The 27,236-nt window shown below is 41.0% G+C and overlaps 1 protein-coding gene across 17 annotated transcripts in view; it reads left to right on the top strand.

The window, feature by feature from the left end:
• The window catches only part of MBNL1 (muscleblind like splicing regulator 1), a 318,050-nt gene that overhangs the window by 260,615 nt on the left and 30,199 nt on the right, over window positions 1–27,236 (top strand). For 12 of the 17 annotated variants that reach the window (XM_063132097.1, XM_063132107.1, XM_063132096.1 and 9 more), the window contains 2 exons: window positions 11,457–11,627; window positions 15,111–15,203. In XM_063132097.1, coding sequence (XP_062988167.1) covers window positions 11,457–11,627; window positions 15,111–15,203 — 264 coding nt within the window. Of the gene's footprint in view, window positions 1–11,456; window positions 11,628–13,310; window positions 13,366–15,110; window positions 15,204–27,236 lie in introns of those variants that run through there. The other 5 variants (XM_063132104.1, XM_063132103.1, XM_063132102.1 and 2 more) reach the window with 2 other exon arrangements.

The raw sequence follows: 27,236 nt of genomic DNA, 5'->3' as shown, positions 1-27,236 counted from the left end.
GGAGTGTGATGGGGACAGAGAACAGCAGGGTGGAATCAAGAGGATGTGAGCACAACGCATAAGGAGTTGCAGCAGCTGTCCTTGTAGCTGGTCAAAAGGAGCATTCTAGGCAAGGCCTACCATGTTTCTAGAGGGAATAAGAGGTAATGGGGCACCAGCTAAGGACATGGAGATTTGGGAGAGGTCAGAAACAGGAAGTAAGAGAGACTGGAGAATGGGGGAATGGAAGGCAGAAAGTCTGGAGAGAGCAGAGGGAAGGAGGCTAGGTTGAACCTCCGTCTCCTGTTCCAAAACAAACTGTCATCAACAATCCCAGTGTTATCAGCCTTGCCATTTGCAGCAGATGACAAGAAAGTCAGCTTAATGTCTGCTCTGGGATGTTTAACAAAACTTTGCAGTGTGGAGTGCTGCTTTTCAGGGTTCCAGTTATGCCTGTTTTCCAGTATACTCCATCCCATTTCCCCCCTAGTTTTTGGCTCCCTCATTCCAAACCATAAGCCAGTATTCCATGCCAACTGAGCATGCTTAGACTTCATTGGGCTGTTTTGGGGGTTCCCTTCTCAAGATTTCCCCCCATAAATATTTGGGAAGTTGTCCATCTGAAAATTTTGGGGTATTATCAGTCCTGTTAATATCTTTCTCTTGTACATGAATAGTGTTGTTCTTGGCTACATAAGGATAGGCATTTGGAGAATGAGTTTGTTATTAGTATATACAAGTGGAAGCTGCAAAAAAAAAATCCCTGTTCAGGATTCCATCAACTACATTCCATCATCCTCACCCCAGTTTTCCACACAGACACACCACAGTCAGGATTCTGTGGCTGCTAGGCGTGCTGTTTTCCTTCCTCCTTTGGTTTTGTAATTTTTATAAAGATATTTTTATCCTTCTGCAAACCTTGAGTTTTTTCTGAGCCTGGTGATACCTTGTGTATGGATGGTTCTACTTTGGCTACATAAGGCTGGCACTTGGAGAATTGAGTATGCTAATGCTGGGTAAATAGCTCCTTTATCTAAGAGGTATTTTTCTTACCATTTAATCTTTACAGTAGCCTTATCTCAGTTAAAGGTTGCCCTCTCCATGCCAGTGTGGCAGATAATGTTGCCTAATGTTGATTAGTGGAGTCATTAGAGCAGTTTCACTCATCAGGGCTATCTCATTGGCAACACACCTAAGCCTCAGTGGTTATGCATTTTGAGCTGAACATTATGACTTAGCATGTTGTGTGAACCATTCCTAACCATGGTGGCTACATAACCACAGTTTGAACACATTCACTAAACATTTGCTGCAAAAGTAACTGTGGCTTGGCGTGCCATCTGGACAGACCCACTGAGTTATGTTGGTCTATCCCAGTTTTGACTGCTCTTTACTTGGAATAACTATCCAGGATCTCAGGACTTTCTATCTTGGGCCTTAGCTAGACCTAAGGTTTATCCCAGGATTGTCCCGGGGTCATCTTTGTGTATCTAAATGACCCACAGGGGATCCTGGGAGCAGGCAGGGATGACCCCGGGATGATCCTGGGATAAACCTTAGGTCTAACTAAGGCCCTGGATTCTTTAATCCAGGGGTGAGCAACCTGTGGCCCTCCAAATGTTATTGGACTGCAACTTCCATTAGCCCCAGCCAGCATAGCCAATAGTGAGGGATGATGGGAGTTGTAGTCCAACAACATCTGGACGGCCACAAGTTGCCCAACCCTGCTTTAACAGAAAATGCCAAGGTGCTCTACCATTGAGCTAAGAAGCAAACAAAAGAAACACACACACAAAAGAAAGGAAAGGAAATTACATCTAGCTTAAATCTAGTTGTTGACAGAGAATAGTGTGTTTAACATCCTCTCCCCTTTACAGGTAAAAGTATGGAATCAATTGGCTTCTTGGAGATTTTCTTTATGATTCTTCAAACCAGAAAAAATATATTTAGTCTCTTTTCCACAATTTGAGGAATGGCTTTGATAGATGTTGCTGCATATGCCCCTAATTTGAATATGAAATTAAATCTTAATTTTTCTGCCATGGCTATTTGCCACAGCTCCATGTACCAAGGCTTCAGTGTTAAAAATTCTACAATTTTCTAGTGTTTAACTATTACTTTACAAACTGCCGTCAGAATGAACACAATACTTTAGATGTCATTTTGCATTTTGGTCTTCCCATACTGCTTATTTTATTATTATTTTATCATTATATTTATATCCTGCCTTTCCCCTCTCTTGCTTTTTACATGGCTTACATGGTCCTTCGACTCTTCATTTTGTTCTCACAACAACTCTGTGAGGTAGGTTAGGAGGAGTCAGTGACTGGCCCAAACTCACCCAGTGAGCTTCGTGGCTCAGTGGAGACTAGAACCTGGATCTCCCAAGTCCCGGTCCAACACTCTAACCACTGCACCACACTGGGGCTCTTCTGCTGTGACATATATAGTTTGAAGACAAAGCATAATAACTGATCTGCTTTATTTTTCATGCCATTAGCATGACACTGTATCTTAAAAGAAAATAAGGGGAAGCTACTGCCATAGTGGGCTGGAGGGAGTACTGCAAAAAGTTATTTTTCCTCTTCAATCACCCACATTTGCTGGGGCCAGACTGTTTAAAATATTGCAGACATAATGATACCCAAATTACATGGTGCTCAGTCTGGTTGTTTAACAGACCTGGGCTTTTAGCCCAAATGTTGCTGATACGACAACAGGAGCAAAACATCATGTGATACCCATCTGCACTTTCCCCTCTCACTTTCACAATCCTGATGAATGCCTTTGGCTGGCATTAGGGCAGCTTCATAACGTCTCCGATTTTTTATTTTTTTTGGTCTCTTCTCAGTATATATTTATGAATAGCCTGCACATAGAGGCTAATTGCAGTATCAAGCACAGTGCTATCTGTAGCACTGTTGTAAAGAGTCAAGCACTCTGAGTGTTATAAAGTGGTGTAATAAAAAGGGTAATTATAATCTGGCATAAGGGAGCCCAATTACATAATACGGAAGTAAGCCTTGCTTCCTTTATGTACAACAAAATGGCATTCTGCTTATTACAGTTGAAAGCATCATTTCTCTGCCTGGAATCTCGTCAAGCATCTCAGCCTATAAGCTTTAACTATCTATAGCAACTGGTGGTAACAATGCAATGACTGTAATTTTCTACTTAGTCTTCTGTATGTGTGCCCTTCTAAAGACATATAGAATTAAGTATATTGGTTGAAAGTGTTATTAAAGGCAAAATTAGTAAGCATATAGAAGGGCAGGTCCTGCTGGAGAAGAAATCAACATGGCTTCCGCAAAGGCAAGTCCTGTCTCACTAATCTACTAGAATTCTTTGAGAGTGTCAACAAACATGTAGACAGGGGTGATCCGGTGGACATTGTTTACTTGGACTTCCAAACGGCTTTTGATAAAGTCCCCACCAAAGACTCCTGAACAAACTTAGTAGTTGTGGAATAAGAGGAGAGGTCCTGTTATGGATCAGTAACTGGTTAGAGAACAGAAAACAGAGAATAGGAATAAATGGTCAATTCTCCTGATAGAGGGAAGTAAACAGTGGGGTCCCACAGCGATCGGTATTGGGACCAATTCTTTTCAACTTATTCTTAAATGATCTGGAATTAGGAGTGAGCAGTGAAGTGGCCAAATTTGCTGATGACACCAAATTATTTAAGGTTGTTAAAACACAAAGGGATTGTGAAAGAGCTCCAAAGGGATCTCTCCAAGCTGGGAGAGTGGGCATCCAAATCGCAGATGCAGCTCAACGTAAGCAAGTGTAAGGTGATGCACATTTTTTTTGGGGGGGGGAAGTATAACCTAATGGGATTTGAGCTGGCAGTGACCGAACAAGAAAGAGATCTTGGGATTGTGGTGGACAGCTCAATGAAAATGTCCACCCAGAGTGCAGCTGCTGTAAAGAAGGCAAACTCCATGTTAGGCATTATAAGAAAAGGAATTATGAATAAAACTGCCAGTATCATACTGCCTTTATACAAATTTATGGTGCGACCACACTTAGAATACTGTGTACAGTTCTGGTCACCACATCTCTGCTGCTTCTCTGCCTATAAGCAGCAGAGATGGATGTCAGTTCTGTACATATTTACATTTACATTTGACAGGTCATGCTTGCAGTTTGTAGTTTTGTAAAGTATGAATTGGTCCAGAGCTGGCTTTGAAAGGTAACAGGGGGAGCATCCTTCTTCTCCTTCCACTATATGTATGGGTACATGTGATCTGCTTTTATCCATCATCCCCAACCTGGTGCCCTCCAGATGTGTTGGTCTTCTACACCCATCAGCCAGTCTGGGAGTGATAGGAGTTCTATTCCAAAACATCTGGAAGGCAGTAGTTGGGGAATGAGCAGTTTAGATGGATAAATTTCCATTGTGATAGGTGTCATCTGTCTCCGCATTATGTTAAAAAGCAGGTTGCAGTAATCACCTAAGATTTCCACTGTACTCTTGAATTATACATTTTTAAAAAGATTTCAAATTCTTTATTTTTATTAGAATTCCAAAGAACGAAACAAACATTTCACCTTGTTTGCTTGAGTTCTGTACATTTCCTTTAAGAATCTATAAATCTACTTTACCTTTTTTCCTTTTAATTATATTTTTCTTTAATCTGGTTTTATTCTCTAAAAAAAAAGAGAGAGAAAGAAATCTCCTGTTTAGATTAAGATATTGGAAAATTGGGACATTTTAAAATAGATTTTCATTTGACTTCTTTGTAATGTTTAAAACAGACTGTTCTCACTTCATTCTTTGAAAGTCAAGGCTGGAACTCATAACCCAACGAAGTCAATAGCAAATCTTTTGTGATTTTAATGACTCCGGAACTATATTATGTGAGCACTCAGTAATACAAGGCAAATCTGCTTTTGTGACAGTTGAGGTTTTGGGGCCACTTGCTTTCTCTGCAGTGGATGCTGCCCAAACATAAATGTTAATGTGCTAATGCACCTGCAATGTGATCGCTTCTCTGCAGGATAAAAATAGCATGCCATCCATTAGACAAGAGCAGCTTTTTCCTTCTCAACAAATTGTTTGTTTCCTATATGTTATTTTTGTTGTCTAGCTTATAGACTGTCAGGTATAATTCCAATTATATTTTAATTAATGTAATATAACATTGGAATTTAAATTTGCTGGGGAAGAAAACTCACCTTACAGCTGAAGATGCCATATGGTCCTTACTTAAAAAGCTGTTCTTTCTTCACCCTCTATGCCCTGCCACCATTTTGTTCCCCCTTCGTTATTCCAGAGAAATTCACTGCATAGTAGATTTCCCAATCAGATACTACTCTTTCGGGTTGTTTTAATCAGGAGGTTTATATCCTAATTGTGTTTAGTAGAAGGACATCTGGGATAAACTCAAGTCCAAATCATTAAAATCACAAAAGATGCATTATCACTTTCTCACATTATTGCTCAGGTAGCCTCAGTGACACTTCTGACACCTTTGGTTCGTGTCCCAGCTACACCTCTATCTGGACTGGGATAATCTGGCTTCAGTAGCTCATGATCTGGTTGCATAGATTAGATTAATGCATGAGTTAGATTAATGCAATGTGCTCTATATGGGGCTGCCTTTGAAAATGGTTCGAAAGTTGCAGCTTGTACAAAATGCAGCAGCCAGATTAATAACAAGGAGCAGAAGGTCTGAAAATATAACCAGTTCTGGGTCACTCGCACAGGCTGCCTGTAAGTTTCCAAGTCCAATTCAAGGTGCTGCTTTTGACTTATAAAGTCTTACATGGTTCAGGACCACAATACCTGATTGAGTGCCTTCCTCAGTATGAATCTACTTGTATACTACACTCATTATCTACACTTATTATCTACACTCTGAGGGAGTCTTGGAGGATGGCAACAAGGGAGAGGGCTTTCTTGGTGGTGGCCTCCCAATTATGAAATGTCATCTTTTCAATGTCAGGTTAAGACTTTCCTCTACTCCCAGTTGAAAGAATATGATAATGGTTTTAATGGATTCTAGATTTAGAAATCATATTTTTGTACATTGGTTTTATATTATATGTTTTTAAGGGTTTTAATCTTTGTAAATCACCAAGAGAGCTTTGGCTGTTGGGTGGTATAGAAATGTAATAAATGAACTGAACTGAAAGTATTTCCAGTTCACCAGTACTTTTATCTATTGATTCAAACATAGGAATTATATCTACAGCTGCACAAATATAGCATCTGATTCACTCAGGGAAAAAAGTAGCTGGTTGTCTATGTGCTTTGGAGTAAGAGGCAAACTGGATCCAGACCAGGTTCAGAACCTGGTTGCTGCCTGCTGCTTGTATACTTCCTCTTGCCACTCATAGCTCCTATTGTGGCTGTGAATCCACTATAGCCATGTTTGTGGCTCTAAAATGCATGCATAGCAAAGCCAAAGGTGTCTGCCATATAAACATGGCGGAGTTCATTGTTTCACTACCTTTACCTATGGCTCAAAGTGGAGATCTCTGATATCATTTTCAAGTACTTTGCAATGAAGAGATAGAATGGCAAAAGCAGAACAAAACCAACATAGATGCAAGAACTTGTTTACAAGTATATGGTAGTGTGGAAAAAGAAACAAACTCTCCAATAGATCCTCGCCTTTCAGAGATATTGTACATCATGTGATGGTTTGGGTGCTCTTTCTGCTGTATTTGCCAGAATTATGTAGACATATGCCCATGTCAATAGAGCCTTGTTGGCATACTTATTTTATGACCTACTCTGCACTGTTACTGAAATGCTAAATGTACAGTTGTTCTTAGGAAACCATGAAGACAAATGTGATGCTAATCTGCAACAGTTAACAATTTGCTTTTGAGATCCTAAAAGTTGCCATTTGTGTCTTAAATTGTATCCTGGATAATTACCCAGGTTTTACAATGCATACAGAGAACAATTCCAGCCAAAGTTAAACCCTACTGATTTTAATGGGAAAATTCAGCTTGCACTAAATTTCCTGATATTGAAACCAATGATGAAGTCTTATACATGCTTACTCAGAAGTAAGTCCATTGACTTTTGGTAAGATGTACTTCCAGATAAGCTGGAGTCCTATAAACACTTATCTGGCAGTAAATCCCATTAAACTCAGTGAAACTTACTTCCAAGTAGGTGTAGATTTTTAAGCTGTAGCAGGAATCATACTAACATAATTTGTAATTATTCACTCTTTCATTCTTGTTGTTATTTAATAATATTAAATAATTAATATTATTGTTTTAATAATATTGGTGTTTTTTAAAAATATTTTTTTACTTTTACCTTTATAAAAGCATATATATTTGACCCATTGAAATGAATGGGACTAAATTAAATTGTGTTGTTTCAACTGGTCTCCTGTAAACATGATTAAGTCTGGGTCCAACTCATAGTGTTTTGTTTATCTACAGTAATTGTGGGATTTTTGGACAATAATCAACTCTGGAAGGAGTCCAGAGTTGATTATTGGAGTTTGGGCTTTTTTTGATTTTGTTTTGTTTTACCTCCTGTGTGGATTTCAAACATGTAGAATGAGAAAGCTGCAGTTGCTCTTTCAAGGCTGCTGCAAACTTTTTCTGCTTGAAGAGTAAAGTACACTTGGGGGAAAAAATGGTCACATTGCAGATTCCAAGCTCCCCCCAGTGGATATTACCATAGTAAAAGTACAGTTCGACTTAACAGCATCATTCATCTTTAGGAACCCCTAATATAAAGTAGCTGTATCTTATAGAAACAGAGATTATGAACAGTGTCACCTTTTGTCCAACAATTTCGTCCATTGAGTTTCTTGCTGAAAGGTTAGCTTAGTTTACCAGTCCAGAGTGTATAATATCTTTTATGATCAACATATATTTGTGGAGTTTATTACTGACTTATTTGGATGTTATATTTAGCTAATTAGGTCATCTATTACTGCTACTGTAGGGACAGTGCAAGAATTGCATAGATTTTGTGCCAAAGTGGATGTATTCTGGAGAAGATGCATTTACCACCACGGTTCTGCATTGATTAAAATAGGCTAACAATGCACGTTGGGAAGGAAAATAGGCTTTTAAAAAAACAATGGCAACAACACATCCTGAGTAATTGTTACTAAGAATGCATGAAAATGCATTAGGTTAAAATGAATGTGTATGTGTGTCTGAGTTAACCTGGCAAGGAAACTTCTTTGGGTCACTTAGGACTTGTTACATGAAATATATATTTCAGGGTTGCATAATGGCACTGTTAATATCTAATGCTCCATTGTTGAGTTGAGAGGTCATGAGGAAACTAGACCTCTTTGCAAGTCTCAGTTCCTTCCATCATTTCTCTACTGTTATATGCCTCATCATTCTGGAGCAACTCTTCTTCTCTGTACCTTAACTTTTTTTTTTTTTTTTTTTTAAAAAAAAACTCTTTTCTGTGTGCTTTTGTTGTACACCCACTGAGGGCTAATATAAACTTTTCAGCCCCTATGGTTCCAGAAAGCACTTTCCAATAGTGGCATCCACACAGCAGATATATAGCATTTAAAAGCATCTTATACAGATCATTATTCTCAAGTGTACAGCATCTCTGGGCTGACACAGAGAGATGCTCTATGCTTGGGCCTGGATCTGAGGAGAATGGAGTGCCTGGGACCAGTAAAGATGACCCACATTGTCCTGGTCCTGTCTTGCCTTATGAAGCATCTGAGCCTCATTGTATTGTTAGAGGAATCCTCCTGTGTGTTTGCCCATACCTCTTTGTTATTTATTTCACTTCCTGGCAGGATGGGATAAACAAGCTTTCCCAAACCTGGATGGAGCCTAATAAGGCTCAGATGCTTATTAAGGCAAGGCAGAACTTGTAGGTCCTTTTTGCTGGTCCCAGGCAGTCCACCATCCCCATCTGGATTTGGGCCTGAAAGACCAAATAAAAGTGTGAGTGCATGAAGGCTAGGCTGTAAAGAAGTATGTTTGGTGACATTGCACAACCTCATCACTGATCACAGGGGATGTCAGTTAATGCATCAGCCTTAACATTCATTTACCTAGCTTTGTAGAGCTTGACCCATCATGAGCCTTAACTGTGGTCTTAAATCAGCAGATGATGATGATTGAATTACTATCGTCATCTACTATTATAGCAGTTTAATAGTCATGCCTTCCCCTGAAAAAAAAATCCTGGAAATTGTAGTTTGGTGCTGAAAGTGTGCTCAAGAAATACAGTACCAAAGGTTTCTTAGGGCTCATCTACACCAAGCAGCATATTCCACTATGAAAGTGGTATGAAAGCAGTATATAAAAGGTAGGAGCCACACTATTGCTTTATAGTGGTACTGAAGTTCACTGCAGGATCTGCACTACTGCTTTATAGTGGTACTGAAGTGCACTGCTGTTGGGGCCCATGACACATCAACACCAAGCAAGATATAACACTATGAAAGTGGTATATGGTATGTGTCAATGGGCCCCAACAGTTGTCAGTGCACTTCAATACCACTATAAAGCAGTAGTGTGGCTCCTGCCTTTCATATACCGCTTTCATACCACTTTCATAGTGGAATATCCTGCTTGATGTAAATGGGCCCTTAGAGAGAAGAAACAACTATCAAACAAGTTTTAAACTGCATTATACAATTCTGCAGTAAATCCCTTGTGGTCCACATTTCAGATGTTTCACATGATAATTCAGATATACTGTACTTTACGTTGCATACACAAATCCTATTTATCTAAATGTCTAATATACTTTGTTTCTTATGTTGCATATTTAGTCCTAAACAGTAATCCTGCTTATTTGAATGTCTAATTATAACCTGCATACTCTTTTATTATGTAGTGGACATCCTTTGTTTGTTATTATGCTGTTGCATATCCTCCCTATTTTTGACATATTTCAAAGCCATCATATAAATGCCTTGGAGTTTCCATTGTAATTACAAGCACGTGTTTTGAAACACATGTTGATGCAGTCAGTTTGATTGACTGATCTACTGGTATTACTTAACCTGAACAGAATCTCAAGAATTATGTAAAATCCCATTATCAGACATACTGTGTTATGCAAATGCCAACTAGCTAGCGGCAAAAATGAGACTCATATGTGTTTGGCCGACAAGAGCAGAGACAGATGGGTGGAAATAAACCATTTACTGTGACACAAGAGAGATTCAAGTTGGATCACTTGCAGACCTATAACGAACACAAGCTTTCTGTGCAAAAGCTCTGTATAAGATTACATTTTTACTGAATTAATTTATTCCCTGCAAAAGACCAAAAAGAAAAAAAGGAAAAAAGAAAGGAAAAAAAGAGCAAAACAGCAATACTTGTTTGAAGCAGCCCTTTGCTTAAATTAAAGTTCTGGTTTTCATGGCCCACTGCTGCTTCTTGGATTGATTACTAAGGAAAAGAATGGAATTGGAACCTTTCAGATTAAGCTATTTGTTCTGGCAAGAGGAAATTTGTGTCGCTTTATATCTTTGTTTATAGTGTGTCCCTGGGAGAATGGACGCCACAGTTGCACATTTAACTGTGATCATTGAAAACATTAATTTTGTTGACTAATTGCTGTTTTTCAAGCTCAGGGTTCTTGTGAATGGCGCTTGTTTCAGGAACCAGATGTGCTCATTCAGCTCAGCAAATCCCTACAAGTTAAATGAGGCCCTGAGCTCAGCCTGTCTCCACTGGTCCTGCTTGTCTCTGCTATACAGATAAGAGTGATTGTGGGGTCAACATGGGCAGAACTGTAACACTCAGGCATGATATCAGTATGAAGTAGGTTATGCTACATTGGATTTATTTAGTCAAGGTCTTTTTCTTGCACTTTTGGGTCGGTGCTAAAGCACTGAATTGTGGAAAGCACAGTGCAGGTGAGCTTGTGATGTATTGTAACCAGACCTAGTAGCCAGCTTGTAGTTGCAACTAAGGGTTTTCTCTCCCAAATACTCTAGGGAACTGGTAGGAGAGGAAGGTTCAGTCCCAGTTTGTACCAAGCTTTGGAGACCCTCAGAAGCAACAAGACTAGCTTTTTAAAAAACAACAAGAACTAGTAGAAAATGGTCCAGTTCAAGATTGTACATAATCTACACCAGGGGTGAGCGGAAGGTAGATCTCCAGATGTATGGACTTCAGCTCCTAGAAGCCCTTTCCAGCATGGCATATGGTCAGGAATGCTGAGAACTGAAGTCCAAACATCTGGAGATCTATTTTGTGCCCACCCCTGATTTATATGAAGGGAAATACAATTGTTGTTCATTCACCAATGTCACACACTGGTGCTTTCCATAACATGGTTGACTTTAAACACTTGTAAACACTCATTTGGGAACTGTGGCTTGATTAGTTGTGGCATAACGTGTAGCTGAAAAGAAAAGAATCCTGAAAAAGAGGATGCATTTTGGGCTGCTTTGTGCATCTAAATGGAATCAAAATAGCTCATCCAGAATGAAGAAATTCATTAATTAATACCAGACAAAGCTAATGTATTGTTGTTCTGTTCTGCTGTGTTTCAGGGACGATGCTCAAGGGAGAACTGCAAATATCTTCACCCACCACCACACTTAAAAACACAGTTGGAGATCAATGGACGCAATAACCTGATTCAGCAGAAGAACATGGCCATGCTCGCCCAGCAAATGCAATTAGCCAATGCCATGATGCCTGGTGCCCCATTACAACCAGTGGTGAGTTTTGTTTAGAATATTTTTCACAAGGGTCCTAGTGCACAGCCACTGTCAATAGCAAAAAAAAGAAGTATTGCAAAATTAACAACCGTACCCTTACTCTCTGCCCATTGTAGAAGCAGTCACTTGTATTATAATAGAATCATAGAATAGCAGAGTTGGAAGGGGCCTAGAAAGCCATCAAGTCCAACCCCCTGCTTAATGCAAGAATCCACCCTACAGCATACTTGACAGATGGTTGTCTAGCTGCCTCTTGAATGCATCTAGTGTGGGAGAGCCCACAACCTCCCTAGGTAACTGGTTCCATTGTCGTACTGCTCTAACAGTCAGGAAGTTTTTCCTGATGTCCAGCCGGAATCTGACTTCCTGTAACTTGGGCCCGTTATTCCGTGTCCGGCATTCTGGAATGATTGAGAAGAGTGTAGGCAGATACACAAGCTGATAGAGAAGGGAGTCCACCCAAACGTCAACATGGTGTAGCTGTATCATGTAGAGCAGCCCTCTTCTATCTGGTAACCCTCCACATGTACCAGATTGATGGGAATTGCCTTCCAACAGGAACACACAAACACAATAACACAGGAAGCTGCCTTATACCAAGTCGGACCATTGGTCTATCTAGCCCAATATTGTCAACACTGACTGGCAGCGGCCTTCTGGAGTTTTAGGAAGAATTCTTTCCTAGTCCCTACCTGGAGAAGCAGGGCCTCTGCATGCAAAGCAGGTGTTCTACCACTGTACTATGGTCCTTTCCCATATCTAGAGGGCACCAAGTTGGGGAAGGCAGATGTAGAATAAGGCATGCTGGTCCCAAAATTGGGTGAGGTTAAATCTATAGAACTACCTTGCCCATGTTGAACCATATTTCCTGCCTGCACTGTGCAATGGTTTCATATCATGCAATTTTATAGGTGTGGTTAAAGCTTTAAACTTCACTGTAGCTCGCAGCAGCTCTAAGTTGAACTCAGTGGTCTTATACTCCCCTTCCAACTCTACTATTCTATGATTCTATGATTCTAATTTCCCAGGCTTTTCCACAAGTGCTTTACACCATATGGTGAGGAAGGAGGAGCTTATTTTCTCACATTTGTGATACAACAGCCTGTTAGTATCTTTAGAAGGCACACTAATCCTGCTCCTCCAGCCACAGAGGCTGTCTCCCCTCCTATTCTGCCCCCACCCTTGTTCGTAGGCTGATTGCCCTTCCTGTTTTACCCATACCTCACTATTATTCCCCACTGCTGCCAGTGCCCATGTTATCATTCTGCCTACTGACATTTCTTGTAGGTGAATGCAGGGTTCTTCAGGGTTAGGGACGTGCTGTCTTACACCAGGCAGAGAGAAAGAGAAAGAGAAAAAGAGTGCACATACCATCTAAGCAGTGCACTATACTTCTTGGGCTATGAGTAGTAGTTGTAGTGGTAGCAACAGCCAAGGAAGGTCATGGCTGTAGTTGGAGAGGCAAGAGACAGGGACACTGTTTCCATTCTGGCCAATGGGCATCTTGTTGGGAGACGATTGTCATGACTGTAATACAGTGATTATAGGTAGGACGTCGTCTGCCTTTGAAACGAGTACACGGGCTGGGGCGGGGCAGGTTTTGCTTCAGTTAAATGTTTTGCTTCAGTTAAATGCCCTAATCTCAGTTCATAATTTTGTCTTTGGTTGTCTGATGTGACTTAGATAATGATGTCCTGGTTTGTTTCAACAGCCCAATCTTGAACATGCTAACTCAAAAGTAAGTTCCTCTCAGTTCAAGGTGATTTTCTTCCTGGTAAGTATGCTTAGGACTGGAGCCAAAGGCTATGATCCTTTGCACACTTATCCAGGAGTAAGTCAAATTGAGGAAGTGCAATTTACTTCTGAGTAGATATGTATGGGTTTTGAGATACCAGGCTATGGGAAAGAAGCAAGTAACCATCTAGCTCTTATCCACAAACCGGTTTCAGTACAAATGCCCCCACTTCATCTGATTTGTCAGTCAGGCTATGAATGCTTCATGTTTTCCAGCAATGAATACTCTTAGACAGACAGGGCTGCAGTCAGCTTACAAGGCAACTTTGAAAGCCTGGTTTTAGTCCTCTCTGTTTAGTTTTTAAATTTGATGTGCAGGATCAACAGATCAGCTTTGGCAGGACCAGTGAATTGAATCATGCTTTCCTTAATGTGATAATAAGAGAACCTATCAGAAAACTGCACTGTGGCTGCAACACGGCCTGATTGCTAATAAATTATATCATGTTTGGTTGTCTGAATTTTTCCAGAATGGCCATATCATAAAAATACTTTTCTAGTCTTTAAAGAGAGCATTTAAAATCTTGTGGTTGAAGACAGTCTCATCATGCCTTCTTCCCTAAAGAGAGAGCCCCACATTCACCAAAATTATCTGTCTATACAGCTGCCTTATATTGAATGAGAACATTGGTCCATCTAGTCCAGAATTGTCTGTTCTGACTATCGGCAGCTTTCCAGGGTCTTGGGAAGTAGTTTTCCGTAGCAACCTATCTGAGATTAATTAATTGGAAATGCTGCAGATTGACACTGGGACCTTACAAATGTGCTCTATACCACTGAGCTGCAGGTTCTCCCCCAAGTCATTCACATTATAGCAGAGAGGAGGAATGAAAAAATCATTGGTGCCTCTTTGGCCAATTATGGAAAGCAAGCTAGATATATAAAGGAAGAAGGAAAGGGCATATTGGCAAATATACTCTCAGATATACTTCATGTGCAATCACTACTGAAGTTATTATATTGACAACCACTGCATAGCTTTGAAGTTTAAAAATAAAACTGAATATTTGGTATATTCAGGATAAATAGACACCACAAGTCAGTGCTGGAAAAAAACTCACCTTGGGGTGATGTTTCCCTGTACAGAGCTGTTGTTTAACTTTGTCCTAAAAAGTTGCAGCCATAAAACATTCATAATTGTGAGATGAGGTTAAAAAATATGGACAATGGATAAAGAATCACCTGCAAACAAACTGCAAGGATATGTAAGCAACCATGGGCATGTCCACATTTGACTACAAAACATTACCATCAAGCTCTTCTAGCCTGTCATAAAAATGCCAAGGGGGTTACAAAGAGAGAAAAGAATAGCAACCTATGGAAAATGGAGCTGAATACAAGAAAACCCTTAGATGGTATGATATTTTCCCCATGACAGCATATCAATCAGGAGCAACATGTGGTCCTCCAGATGTTGTTGGACTACAGCTTCCGAATCTCTTGTTATTTGCTGAAGCTGATGGAAGGAATCCAACAACATCATGAAGGTCAAAGGTTCCCCACCACTGATATACATAATTTGTCATTTATACTTGCATATAAAGAAAAAGTACTATTGTTTTATTGCACAGTTATATTTTTCCATCACGTTTAGGTCTAAAGTAACTTTTTATTCAATTAAATATGGTTATCAATGACTTAATTAAATATTTAATTAGTTAACTCGATACTATTATTATTTTTTCATAGAACCATATGCCTCAGACATTCCAAAAAAGAGGGGGGGAGGGATCTGCATATTTCATCGACACTGATTCCATTTATCAATACCAAACACTAAAGGTGAGAAAACGTTATAATTTTGGGTTTTGTTTCTCCTTTCTAAGGTTCTTTTCCAATTAGAAGTAATGTTAGTTACTCACATTGATTGGTTAAATGTACATTCATATCATGGGAATGAGTCAACTTTTCTACGTAATGATACATGATTTGCCTTAGAAGAGTGAAGTCACAAGAACAACAATAAGGGAGGTAACCCTTGATTACTGACTGATGACCAGGATCTAGTTAGAAATGTGAATGTTACTGAAATGCTGGGAGCAGTGCCTACAACACTATTAAGTTCAGTCTGTATCTGAGTGAAAAATGGGAAGTCCAATACAAATTTCATTTCAGAAGAAACAGTTCCCCCAAATGAGGAAATTGGTTAAAAGTAAGTTGAAGGACAGACTCAGATCTCTCTCTCTCTCTCTCTCTCTCTCTCTCTCTCTCTTTCTTTCTTATAGAGTTTATTTAAAGCACCTGTGATAAAAGGTCAGATAAAATGTACATCCTAAATTAGGAAAGATCCAAAGGAGTCCAAGAGGATGCCATCATCGTTAAATAGCAGAGTTAAGGAAACTTGTAAAAGGCCAATTGAGGGGTTATGGGCTGGGGGGTAGTATAGCCTGTGGAAAAACAAGGGCAAGTTGGTGACGGGGGAAGCAAAGAAGAAACTTGAAAAACAAAATGGGAAAGATAAAGATCCCAAACATTTCTTTTAATATATCTGAAGGAGGAATCCAGAGAGGGAGGTAGTAGGGCCTTTAGTTGACAAAGGTAGGGTAAGAGTACTGTCCCCTCACTATATCAAGAGGGCTAGTGGGATGGGAGCTGCTTCCTACTCTCAAAGCCTCTGAAGTGGCCTCTTCCTGCATTTGTTTTGGACTATAAAGCCTTACTAGTGCCTAGGGACATGGGAAGCAATAGAACACCACACCCTAATAAGAATGCAGCAAGAGGGCGGTCAAAATACTACCCTCGTCTGCATCAGACACCTCATGTAGTGAATTGGTGAAGCTATTCCAGCTTTGATTAACTTTCGAGTTTTGTTGGAACCAAATAATTTCTCCCAATACAGGTAGAGAGAGGGGTGGTGCTGAAAACCAGGCTATTCCTCCCATCCTGATTGGTACATGACACAGCAAGAAGGGTTTGTTCCCCAATCTGTCTGCGTCCGGGAGTGAGTGGGGAAAAAATGCCTCCCATTCTCTACAGTCATGACCATTTGATGCAAGAAGCCATGCATGGTAGTATCCAGCCTGGGTTCTAGGTAGTGAACGTTAGGAGAACAATGGCAAGCAGGGATTGATAAAAGCCAGGGACTGCTTTGTTTTGGGCTAATATGACTTGAGAACCCAGGTAGGGCTGGGTTCAATTATAGCAGGCTTGGTTGACAATGAGTCCCATTGAATTTAGGGTGGATTCCAGCATTGAGCAGGGGGTTGGACTTGATGGCCTTATAGGCCCCTTCTAACTCTACTATTCTATGATTCTATGAATTCCATGGGACAAAGTCAATGGGCTGTAATTGGCAATACTGTTGAGGAAGGGATAATTCCCCCCTTTGGTTTTCATAGCCACAGAGAGTTAGGAAAGCCAGGAGGCCTATCAAGCCTAATGTGTTCAGCTTGGTGCAAGTCTTTCGTAAAGGCACTGTTCTAAAGAAGAACTAAAAGTCTTCTCTAAATGTCATGAGAGACACACCACCACTTGCAGTGAGAGACTTGGAATGAGAGACAGTTTGCCCCCCTCTAAATAATATAACATAAAGTCATAAATGGCATATCACCTGGGCCTCAATATCTGCCAGTCTCATTATGAACCTGCCCAATTGTTAAGACCTACAGAAGAGGTCCTCCTCAGAACACTATTACCTACAGAGGTCCATTTGTCAGGCACATAAGAGGCTTGCTCTGAAATTGTGGAATGTGCTTCCTGAAGAACTATGATTGGCCACCCATCTCCTTGCTTTTAGAAAGAATGTGAAGGTGTACCTTTTCAGTTTAGCCTTTTAAACAATGTAGCTGTTTTATTGTTTTTAATCTTCTTTGTACTTTTATTCTGTTAAGATTTAATTTGCTTTAAATTGTTGCTACCAATTTCATGGCTTTTCAGAAAATAAGGCAGTATACAAATGTAATAATCAATAAAATAAATAATAAATAAAAAAAGACTACTGTTAGAAGTGGCCATGGGTATATCTAAGGTCAGCAGACCTCCCTGAGTACCTGGTATTCAGAGGGATACTGTCTCTGAACTTGGCAAATCCGTGATTGCTAGACCTGTTCTCCATAAATCTGAATAATCCCATTTTAAAGTCAAGCAAGCTTGCAACCTTCACCACACCCTTGGCCAAAAATTCCAGATGTCAACTATGTGCAGTATGAAGATGTATTTTTCCCCTCATAACGTCTAGGTCGGTATGACACAGTATTACACTGAGATGATATCATTGTCCCCACCAGCCAATAACCAGTGATGTTAGGCAATGCAGGTCCAATGTTTTTTGGAAAGGCAGATGTCCTCTGGCAAGACACCCTCAGTGGACTTCCCTCCTGCTGTCCTGAGCACCCACTTCCTTTCTCTCTGGGTGCAATAACCACTGCCGCCTAAAGGCAAAGGACAGACCAGTGAGCAGGCAGTAGCGGGTGCTGCTCCTGCCCTTCGCTTCTGCCACTTTCTTGAAGGCTCCTGCTCTTCCTCTGAGCCAGACGGAGAGAATAGGAGACAGCAGTGGCAAGAAGAGCAGCATCTGAGCCAAGAAATCATCAGCCCAGCCATGTCCCAGTGATACTGTTCCTGATGAGAGGCGTAAGAACATCAGAAGAGCCCTGCTGGATCAGACCAAGGGTCCATCTAGTCCAGCACTCTGTTCACACAGTGGCCAACCAGCCATCGGCCATGGTGCAATGATGGGATCTACCATTACAAGTATGAGGGGGAGGAAACATGCAGCATCGGCAGCTCTGTGTCTCTCATAACATCTAGGCAAGCAGTAAGACAGGCTGTGCAATAAATTGCCTGAGAGACCTATTGGTTATTTATGTGATGCATTTGTCTAACTTCACTCTAAAACTTTAGATTCAGCTTAAGAGATTGCTTGTCTGAAAGCATCCCTACAATCAGAATCGCTCCCCACATATAAAGTTTATATGTTAGAACCTTGACAATCCTCCCTTTCATTAAACCTAGAAGAAAGTCTCTAGCCCTTAGGTTTTAATACATGTGTTTTCCGAAAAGGTGATAGCAAACAATGCTAATGGATAAGGGAAATGCAGGGCATGGTTTTTACTGTATATTTTTTTTCTCATGTGAGGACTGATCGTTTCAGCATAAGAGCATTGCAGATGCAGGATAAATGCAGCAGGTCTACCAAGTTGATCTTGGGATCTGACTCACTACTGCAAATAATATGCAAATCATTTTATCGGTATGCAGTTAAAATCTGCTTAATTTACATTTTGCTCCTGATGTATCTCCAGTGAGGTTATCAGTCCTGAACTGCTGACAAGAATAGCACAGCAGTTTGTGTGTGTGTGTGTGTGTGTGTTACCGTATGGATGTAGATACTCTTACATCAGACATGCAGAACCTTAGGACTGGGGTGGGGAGGGCAAATTCCAGCCCACCTGGAATCCCAAGGCAGTCCTCTGGGGTCCCCTGAATGGCCACATTCTTTTTTCACCCATCCATACATTGTCTGATAATTTCACAGCTTTTGTGCAGTTTTTCCCCCTTCTGAAAGCGTGAAGTGCCTCTCCTGAGGTTTAGTTACTAGCAGTAAGAGCTATAAGCTAAAATATGCTGGTATTTTTGGCCCTGCCCCCTTTTGTCTTTCAACCCACCCACTACTGGAATGCAGCTCCGAAGAGCTTCTCTGAAGTAGCCTTCAGGTGAAAAGAGGTTCAGTCGCCCTGTTTGAAAGGAGTGCAGTCCAAGAAGCACCGCGTGCATCAGTCATTGTTTGCATCCCATGAGGATTTTGGATGTTGTTAAGAAATACAAGTTTAACCACAACTGGGCTTCAGAAGATAAAAGCACTGTTCCTTGCTATTCTCCTTCCTCCTTGAGGAAGGAGAAGGAAAAGAAATATACATTGGTTTGGATCCAGACTCAGTGGAACTTAGAGTAGACCCACTGAAATCCATGATACTTCATTTAGTATTTACTAACCTAAGTCCCATTGATTTCAATGGGTCTGCTTTAGGCATGACTAAATCTGGATCTAACCCAATGAATCTGGGCTATTCAAGCCATGTACACATTTTGTTACATAGCTTATTAATAACTGAAGGGATACGTGGTGATCTTTTGTCAAGGTTTTCCTAGTAAAGTAAATCAGAAGTGTTGGTGGTATACAAGGATACGAAAGCAATTGTGTGAATTTATTGCTTCTAATTAAAAAGAAGTAAAACCTGAGGCTACCCTTCCAGGAGGAAGAAACACCTATGACTGAAAACACACACAAAGCTATTCCAGGACACTGGGTGTCAAAACTGAGATGAAGTACATCAGGAACATTTGTCTGGGTGCATCTTGGAATTGATGGACCCGCTGCATGCTTCCTATGAATGTGGTCTCTGAATTGTGAAACCTGCAATTCTGGTAATTTAGATGTTTCTGAAAAGTGGTTGTTACTTTTATTGAACACTTAGGCCCTTTCTACACCTAAGGATTATCCCAGGAAAATGGAGGGATCATCCCTGCCTGCTCCTGGGATCCCCTATGTGTCATTTGCATGCACAGGGATGATCCCTGGATGTTCCCTGGAAAAAAGGCAGGTGTAGAAATGGCCTTAGGCTCATTCTCTCTCTCAGTTTTTGCCTTGCTTGCTATCTCTGGAAGCATTTCCTCCATCTTGGGTTTCTGACCTTTATAAAAAGTATGAAAGAGATACTCAGCCAATGGTGACTGCCTCTCTTAAAAAAAACCCACCCTTCCTCCTTCTTAGTGCAGAAAAATCCATAGATTTACGTGAGACACTTGGACTAAGTGACAGGTCAGGATGTTATTACTGAGAGCTGAAGCAGTAGTTAGTTGTGTGGGTTGTCTGTACAATGACAGGCTTCATGTTCTTGTGTGAGACTTTTATTCCAGTAAAACAAGAAATGAGAACAACTACAGGACCCATCACACACACCCAGAAGGCGTCAGCTTTTGTTGAGGCAACTGAAATTTACCCATGGCCATGATGCAGTCACACACATACACGTTCTGTATCATGACGTACGTGTGTGTGTGTGTGTGTGTGTGTAATTAATATATATATATATATATATATATATATATATATATATATATATGCCATTCTACTGACATCATCTATCCCCACCCCCTCAACCAAATGTCAGTATCTCTGTACTCAAAAGCACTTATCCTTAAGTCCTGTAGGATTTAGTGGGCCACATATAGTTTACACACCCTCTACCTGGGAAGTTTTATATAGCCCACACATCTGACAGTTCTGACAGTTCCCATTTTAATTTAAAATAAAGAGCTGCTAGCCGTCATAAACATTGCATTAAACATGTAGGAATTGCTTCTTTGAAAGTGCTCACATATAAAAACCTTCCTCCACATAGAAAGATAGCACCATCAATGAATACTTCATTGGTATATAAGCTTTTAAAACAGGAGGACATTTTTGAAGCTGTGGTGCTCTCAAACAAATAACACCTTCCCCCTTCCATGAATATGTGGAAATAACCCAACTCTATGAGATGACTACATTATAGGAGTTTGTTTGTTTGTTTGTTTAGCATTTCATTCCTACTCTCTTGAATTAGTCCTAGAGGGTGTCTTCATGAGAACAGAATGAATATTATTACCTGTATTGGCTTTGGTCCCCCAGGGACACATGAAGCAAGAAAAGTGCAGCATACCGCATCTAAAACTCTCTTTCACCGTTCACACGAAAGCACATCTCATTCTGGGTGGGCAGAGTAGAACTGAACAACTTCAACCCCATCAGCCCAGCTCAGCAAATGAGAGAGTCTTGTTTCACACCCCTTTCCATGCTCCACCCACCACCCCCGCGACTGAGCTCTGAAATAAGGATGGTGAACTGCCAAAACAATTGCAAGGGGGAGAAACATCGCTGCAGTGATTTTATGAATCAGAAAGGCAGGCTAAATACTCTCCCTGGGAAAGGAATTGCTGCGTAATTGCGAAGGGCAGAAACATCGCTGCAGCAATTTTATGAAAGAAAGGCGGGCAAAATACTCTCCCTGGCAAAAGCAACTACTGTGAACCGCCCAGAGAGCTCTGGCTATTGGGCGGTATAGAAATGTAATAAATAAATAAATAAATAAATACTGCGAGGTTGGAGGGGAGGGAAGGGGAGGAGGGGCAACCCCACCCCTTGACCCCTATTAATGCCATGTCACAGCCATCTCACAGAGGAACGCCTAAGATTTAATGTGGAGGGAAGGGACACACTGCATCAGAAGCGCCTGGGAGCCGCTTTAACAAATAAATACAGACTAAAAAGACTTTCCAAAGCTGCGGATTGGGGACAACGAGCTTTATCACACGAGCGTTATACTGTCCAATCACTGCAAATTGCATGCAAAGGACTCCAAAGTTTTCCAGCTTATAATTTATTTATTTATTTATTTATTTATTACATTTTTATACCGCCCAATAGCCGAAGCTCTCTGGGCGGTTCACAAAAATTAAAACCATCATAAAACAACCAACAAGTTAAAAATACAAATACAAAATACAATATAAAAAGCACAACCAGGATAATCTATTTTTATTGTGAAGTACTCCCATGCATCCTGCTTTAATTGCGCTTCTTAACCAAAAGGAGTGCAATATTTTGCTACTAGTTTTTGAGCGTATCATTTGTTGTTTTCCGAGCAGCCACTGGGGCACAGGAGTAGGATTTGAAGAAAAATTAAACAAATGCTTACATCTGCGTAAGCTTTAAAGATAAAGACATCAAAATTGGCACAGTAATAGATAAACCTGAATCGGATTGGGTCATCTGTTGATTTTTTATGATTTTTTTACATTTCCCCCCTTAAACCCATTTCCTGGTATGCAAAGGATCTAGCTGCCCGGTAGCAACAACAACAACAACGGCGACAGCTTAGCGCTGTAGGGGATAATTCGAGGGAAACAGGTACGTGGGATGAAGCTCAACATCACGTGTCGCAATAGACCTCAAACTGCTCTCCCTTCACATTAAACCACACCCCCTAGAGAATCTTGGCTTTTTAAAGTGGCAACCAATTAATTTGCGATAGGTTAGAAGGTAAACTGAGAAGGTCCACATATTTGCACCCTAAAGTCCAGTAGCACTTAAGATAGCTTTTTAAAGTCGTCAAGATTGTACTCTAGGAGTGAAACACACAACTGTATCTTTCAGAATGAATTCTTGTAGAGTAGGTGGCCTCTCCTTTCCTACTATCACAAAATTCATGGTTCATTTGTCTCATGCAGTATATTTTAACTGTGAGTAGCAGCTGCAGCAACAGTACTAGTAATAGTTGGTATTAAGTTGGAATATCACAGTGGTGAGTAGGAATAGGAGCCCCCTTTGATCCCAGGGCCAAAACACATTACTTTAAATCTGTGTCTAGCAACTACATTTTTAAAGTAGAGTAGGGGCAGGGGACTGATTTGAATCAGGATCCTAGCATGAGCATTGGGCCTTTCAAGATCTGGATTGGGTCCTCTGCACCTAACTTACTGCACCTAAGTAAAAATGAACAAAAGATGTAGCTGCTAGACATAGATTTAAAATAATGTCCATTTTGGCTCTGACATTCATGTTAAATCACCAGAGAATTGCAGATTGTGCCCACAGCCTCACTTCTGTAGTAATGTTGGTCAGAGCCAAAATAATGTCAAAATCTTAAATAAAGCTCAGAAAATGTTTACATGACTCTCTTCCTCCTCCTAATTACAGTTGGCTTGTCCTTTACTGTAGCCCAAAATGAGCATCCCATGCCTTTATGAAAGAACACACTATGCATCCATCTATAAAAACACCCCTTATCTGTGCAGAAATTGTGTGTGTGTGACTTGGTCCATCACCTAGAGCTGTCTCTCCTGCCAAAAAACAATAACACTATTTACTGTGATTGCTAATAAACGCTTCAGTGCATAAAACCATCTATGGGTTAATTCTAAATGTGGGGGCGAAGGCTGTGATCTTTGGCCTTTAGAATCCTCTTTCATTATGGCACTTAGAAGGGCAGCTCTGAACAGCAGGTGTCTGCACTTTATTTTTCACAACACCAGAGACTAAATACAGCTCATTCTTGTCAGTAAAGTAATGATTTATTGAAAACATGGGCAGCGGCTAACATATTTTAGAACAGCATTTTGCAGTAAACTTCCATAGCAGATGTCATTTATTTATTTATTTTATAAAAGGCCTTTTGCAAATGTTTGCCCAATAGCCCTGTACACACTGGGGCCTTGTGTGTTCTTGTGGCCAGTTTGCCAATTAAAATGTGGGTGAACATAGATGTGTGAGTTGAGTGCCCTTCAGACACTTTTTTCATGACATGGCTTGGAGATGAGTGTGAACACCACGAGGGCATGAGCAGGACCAGTTGGGTCTTCCCCATGGAATTGGCAATCAGCATGAAAGATTAATGCAATCAGCCCCATCCTCTTGGTTGCAGCATTCACACGCAGCCCCCAGTTATGTAGGAACATGTCACAGGAAAGTGAGTCCCACATGACCGGACCTTCATCTGGATGAAGGCACCTGGAAATCTTTACAATGCAAGCTTCCCCAACCTGGCACCCTCTAGATGTCTTGGACTACAGCTCTCATAATCCCCCAGCCAGCACTGGCTGGGGGGAATTATAGGAGTCGCAGTCCAACACATCTGGAGGGCACCAGGTTGGAGAAGGCTCGTCTAAGGATTATATGTCCATCTTCCGCCATATGAAAATGTGTAGACTCCAAACGTGTGCATGACTTCATGAGCTCCACAAGCAGGTAGAACTTATGCATGTCCTCATAGCCAGGGGGCAGGGGTATACTTGAATTCTTTGCACATGACACTTTGTGGAGGAGTCCGTTCAGTCATCAGTAGGAATGGCCAAACACCACCTTGCTTGGGTTTGTAAAGCCAGCAGCATTGTGTGAGCATACCCTCTGAGCACCATCAAATCCTTAAGCGTTGTAGGTCCTTGATGGGCATGCTCACAAAACTCTGATGGGTTGGGTTGCTTGCAAGGAAAGGGGAGGCAACTGCCAGTGAAGCAAGTATAGGCTCCTTCCCTGCTCCCTCCCCCCCACCTTTTTTCCAAGTAAGACAAAAGAGATTTACCTTGGGGAAAGTGGACAGATAGCAGCTGGAGGAGAACTCCCCAAAGAGTCAAAGCTGGCAGTCCACCCAGTGGGCAGCAAATGACACAAAGAGCATCTATTTCCTGCTCAACAGTCATGGCTTGGACTACAAGTCTCATGATTCTCTGGCAGGAAATAAGACACCCAGCATCATTTGCAGCCATTTAGAGGCCAGCACAGCTATGGAAATGAGGAGAAGACCTGGAGGGGTGGGAGGGTGCTGACAGCTTGTAGCCATTCTGTTCCAAGAATAATACACATCACAACTATACTCCTTAGGTCCCTGTCATTGCACTGTAATTGCTTGTGGGGCATTTACAGTGTACCTGGAACAATTTAATTTATTTGTTGTGCACCCACCCCCATTAAAAAAGAGGAGGTCTTTCTTGGCTGGGTTTCAGTAATTCACTAAAATAAAAAATCATAAGGTATCCTTCATACATGAGCAGTATTTGTGCAAAATGAAGCAAGATGACGCTGCATTATCACCAGGGAGTCAAGGACATTAATTCTAACCAGTGACTTGGCCACTAAGCACTCAGTGACTCAGCAGTCATTGGAACCAGAATGAATGAGTTCTTATTTCTTTTGCTGCATTTTAACAGCTCGGTAGCTTTCTCACTCGTGTGCTATCCATCTGACTGTGGACCGCAGAGGAACATTGCTTAAAATATTATTAAATATACCCCAGTGCAGAGGAACAGAATGATGCTAATGTGGTTGGTAGTTGTTTTCTTTCATAGACAATATTACTAGAAATACTTGCCTTTTAGCACATGCAAACAGGCTTTTTCTTCTCCCACCCAACATAAAGACACACATTTCTTCATGCCAGTGGCCATCAGATTGTGTGTGTGTGTGTGTGTGTGTTTAGGGCCTAATCTAAAAAGTCTTGTGCTGTGCTCATGCAAGCCTCCCTTGTATGTGCCTGTAGCAAAACTGAGACCTGGATCCTGCAACCATGGAACCCAGCACTTCCTAGTGTCTAGTGGGGAAGAATTGCTACTACTTTGACTAGTTACAAATGCTTCTAGTTGGGACTAGTAGACAGGTCTTGGGAGCTTCCTTGTCTCTGGGTTTGCATGGTATTTGTCCACCTTCAGCTGGCTGCTCAGGTATGGGGAGAAGAAGGATATGCCAAGGGAGGACAATATTTTTCTGTTATACTGTAACTTGGGCAATACTGGGCCACCAGAGATTACCATTACCATACATAAGCCCTATTTGAACTGTTTGCTGTGATTTGCTATGCTTTTGATCTAATGCTTCATTTGTCTATTGTTCTGATGAAGCTCATTGACCACCAATTTGGGGTAGGTTAGTGTAGTAGTAGTAGTAGTAGTAGTTATTAAAAGTTTCATCCCTCTCTGATGCTTGAGCAGTGGCTTTCAGTAGTTATTCAAGGTGTAACCTTACCCGGATTGGAAATATTTTTCCACTCCAGGGGGGAAAAAAACAGATTGTGCCCACATTGCAGTTGGGTATGGTAGCCAACTATAATCTCTACTAGCAAGCAGGAATAAAGAAAAAGTGTGTGTGAGCATAGTGGAGTGCTTTTCTCTTTCCACTGATTAAGGGCAGTCTGGCCCTTTCCACGCCAGTGAAAGAAAAGAGCTTACAGACAGGCCTAAGTCCATGTGCTTCCATTTTTAGAAATTAGACACTGTCCCTGCCTGCCTTGCAAGTATACTATTCCCAACTAAAAAACACAAACTCCCTCACTGCCAAAAAAATAAAATAAAAAATCAGTTGTGTTTCCCCGCCCAAGTCTCACCCAACAAGTCTTCTAAAAAAAAATAAATTCTCCCCCTACAACTTTCCAGTTCTTTTACCTAAGGCAAGCTGTGTTTTTGCCCTTACACAAGGCTTCATTTGTGCCTGTGCACAGCACAGACAGAATCTATTTTCAATACAAGGACAAAAGTCCATTAAACACAATTCTTGCCTTCACAGAAGTCCAGATTTTCCTTCTTCCTTTGTAGCAATGGTCTTCCTCTAGGTTTGTTATCCAATGTTATTGTAATTTAAGTCCCATTTCAGTAGGTCTACTCTAGATAGGACTAACATGGGATACAATCCTTTGTTTTCATCATCCCCTGAGCAGGATAGAAATAGGGGCTGGAATAAGGTGGGATAGACCCAGTTTGCTGCTGCCACAAATGCACTCCGCTGCAAGGCTTCAGGAAGGGAGACAGGCTCTGCAAGTTAGCAAACAAAAGAAGAAGGTGCACAATCATGGAATGAGTTTAGAAATGGTGCAGCAGGGCCCACTCAATCAGTCAGAAAACTGTAGGCAGGTCAGCATTAGCAGAACATAGAAAGCTGCCTTATACTGAGTCAGAACATTGGTCCATATATCTCAGTATTGTCAACACTGACTGGCGGCCCCTCTGCATGGCTTCTGGCAGGAATTTTTCCAGCCCTACCTGGAGATGCTGGGGATCAAACTTGGGACCTTCTGCATACAAAGCATGTGCTTTTCCACTAAGCCATGGCCCTATAGTGATAGGGTGACCATATGAAAAGGAGGATAGGGCTCCTGTGTCTTTAACAGTTGTATTGAAAAGGGAATTTCAGCAGGTGTCATTTGTATATATGGAGAACCTGGTGAAATTTTCTCCTCATCACAATAGTTAAAGCTGCAGGTGCCCTGCCCTCTTTTAAATCTGGTCATTCTAGTATAGCTCCTGCACTTTAACTGTTGTTATGAAGAGGGAATTTCAGCAGGTTCTCCA

The sequence above is a fragment of the Elgaria multicarinata genome, chromosome 8 (genome assembly GCF_023053635.1).
Source record: "Elgaria multicarinata webbii isolate HBS135686 ecotype San Diego chromosome 8, rElgMul1.1.pri, whole genome shotgun sequence".
In the NCBI taxonomy this organism is placed as follows: Eukaryota; Metazoa; Chordata; class Lepidosauria; order Squamata; family Anguidae; genus Elgaria; species Elgaria multicarinata.
Note: the sequence above shows the minus strand (reverse complement) of the source record. Positions and strands in the feature narration are given on the sequence as shown.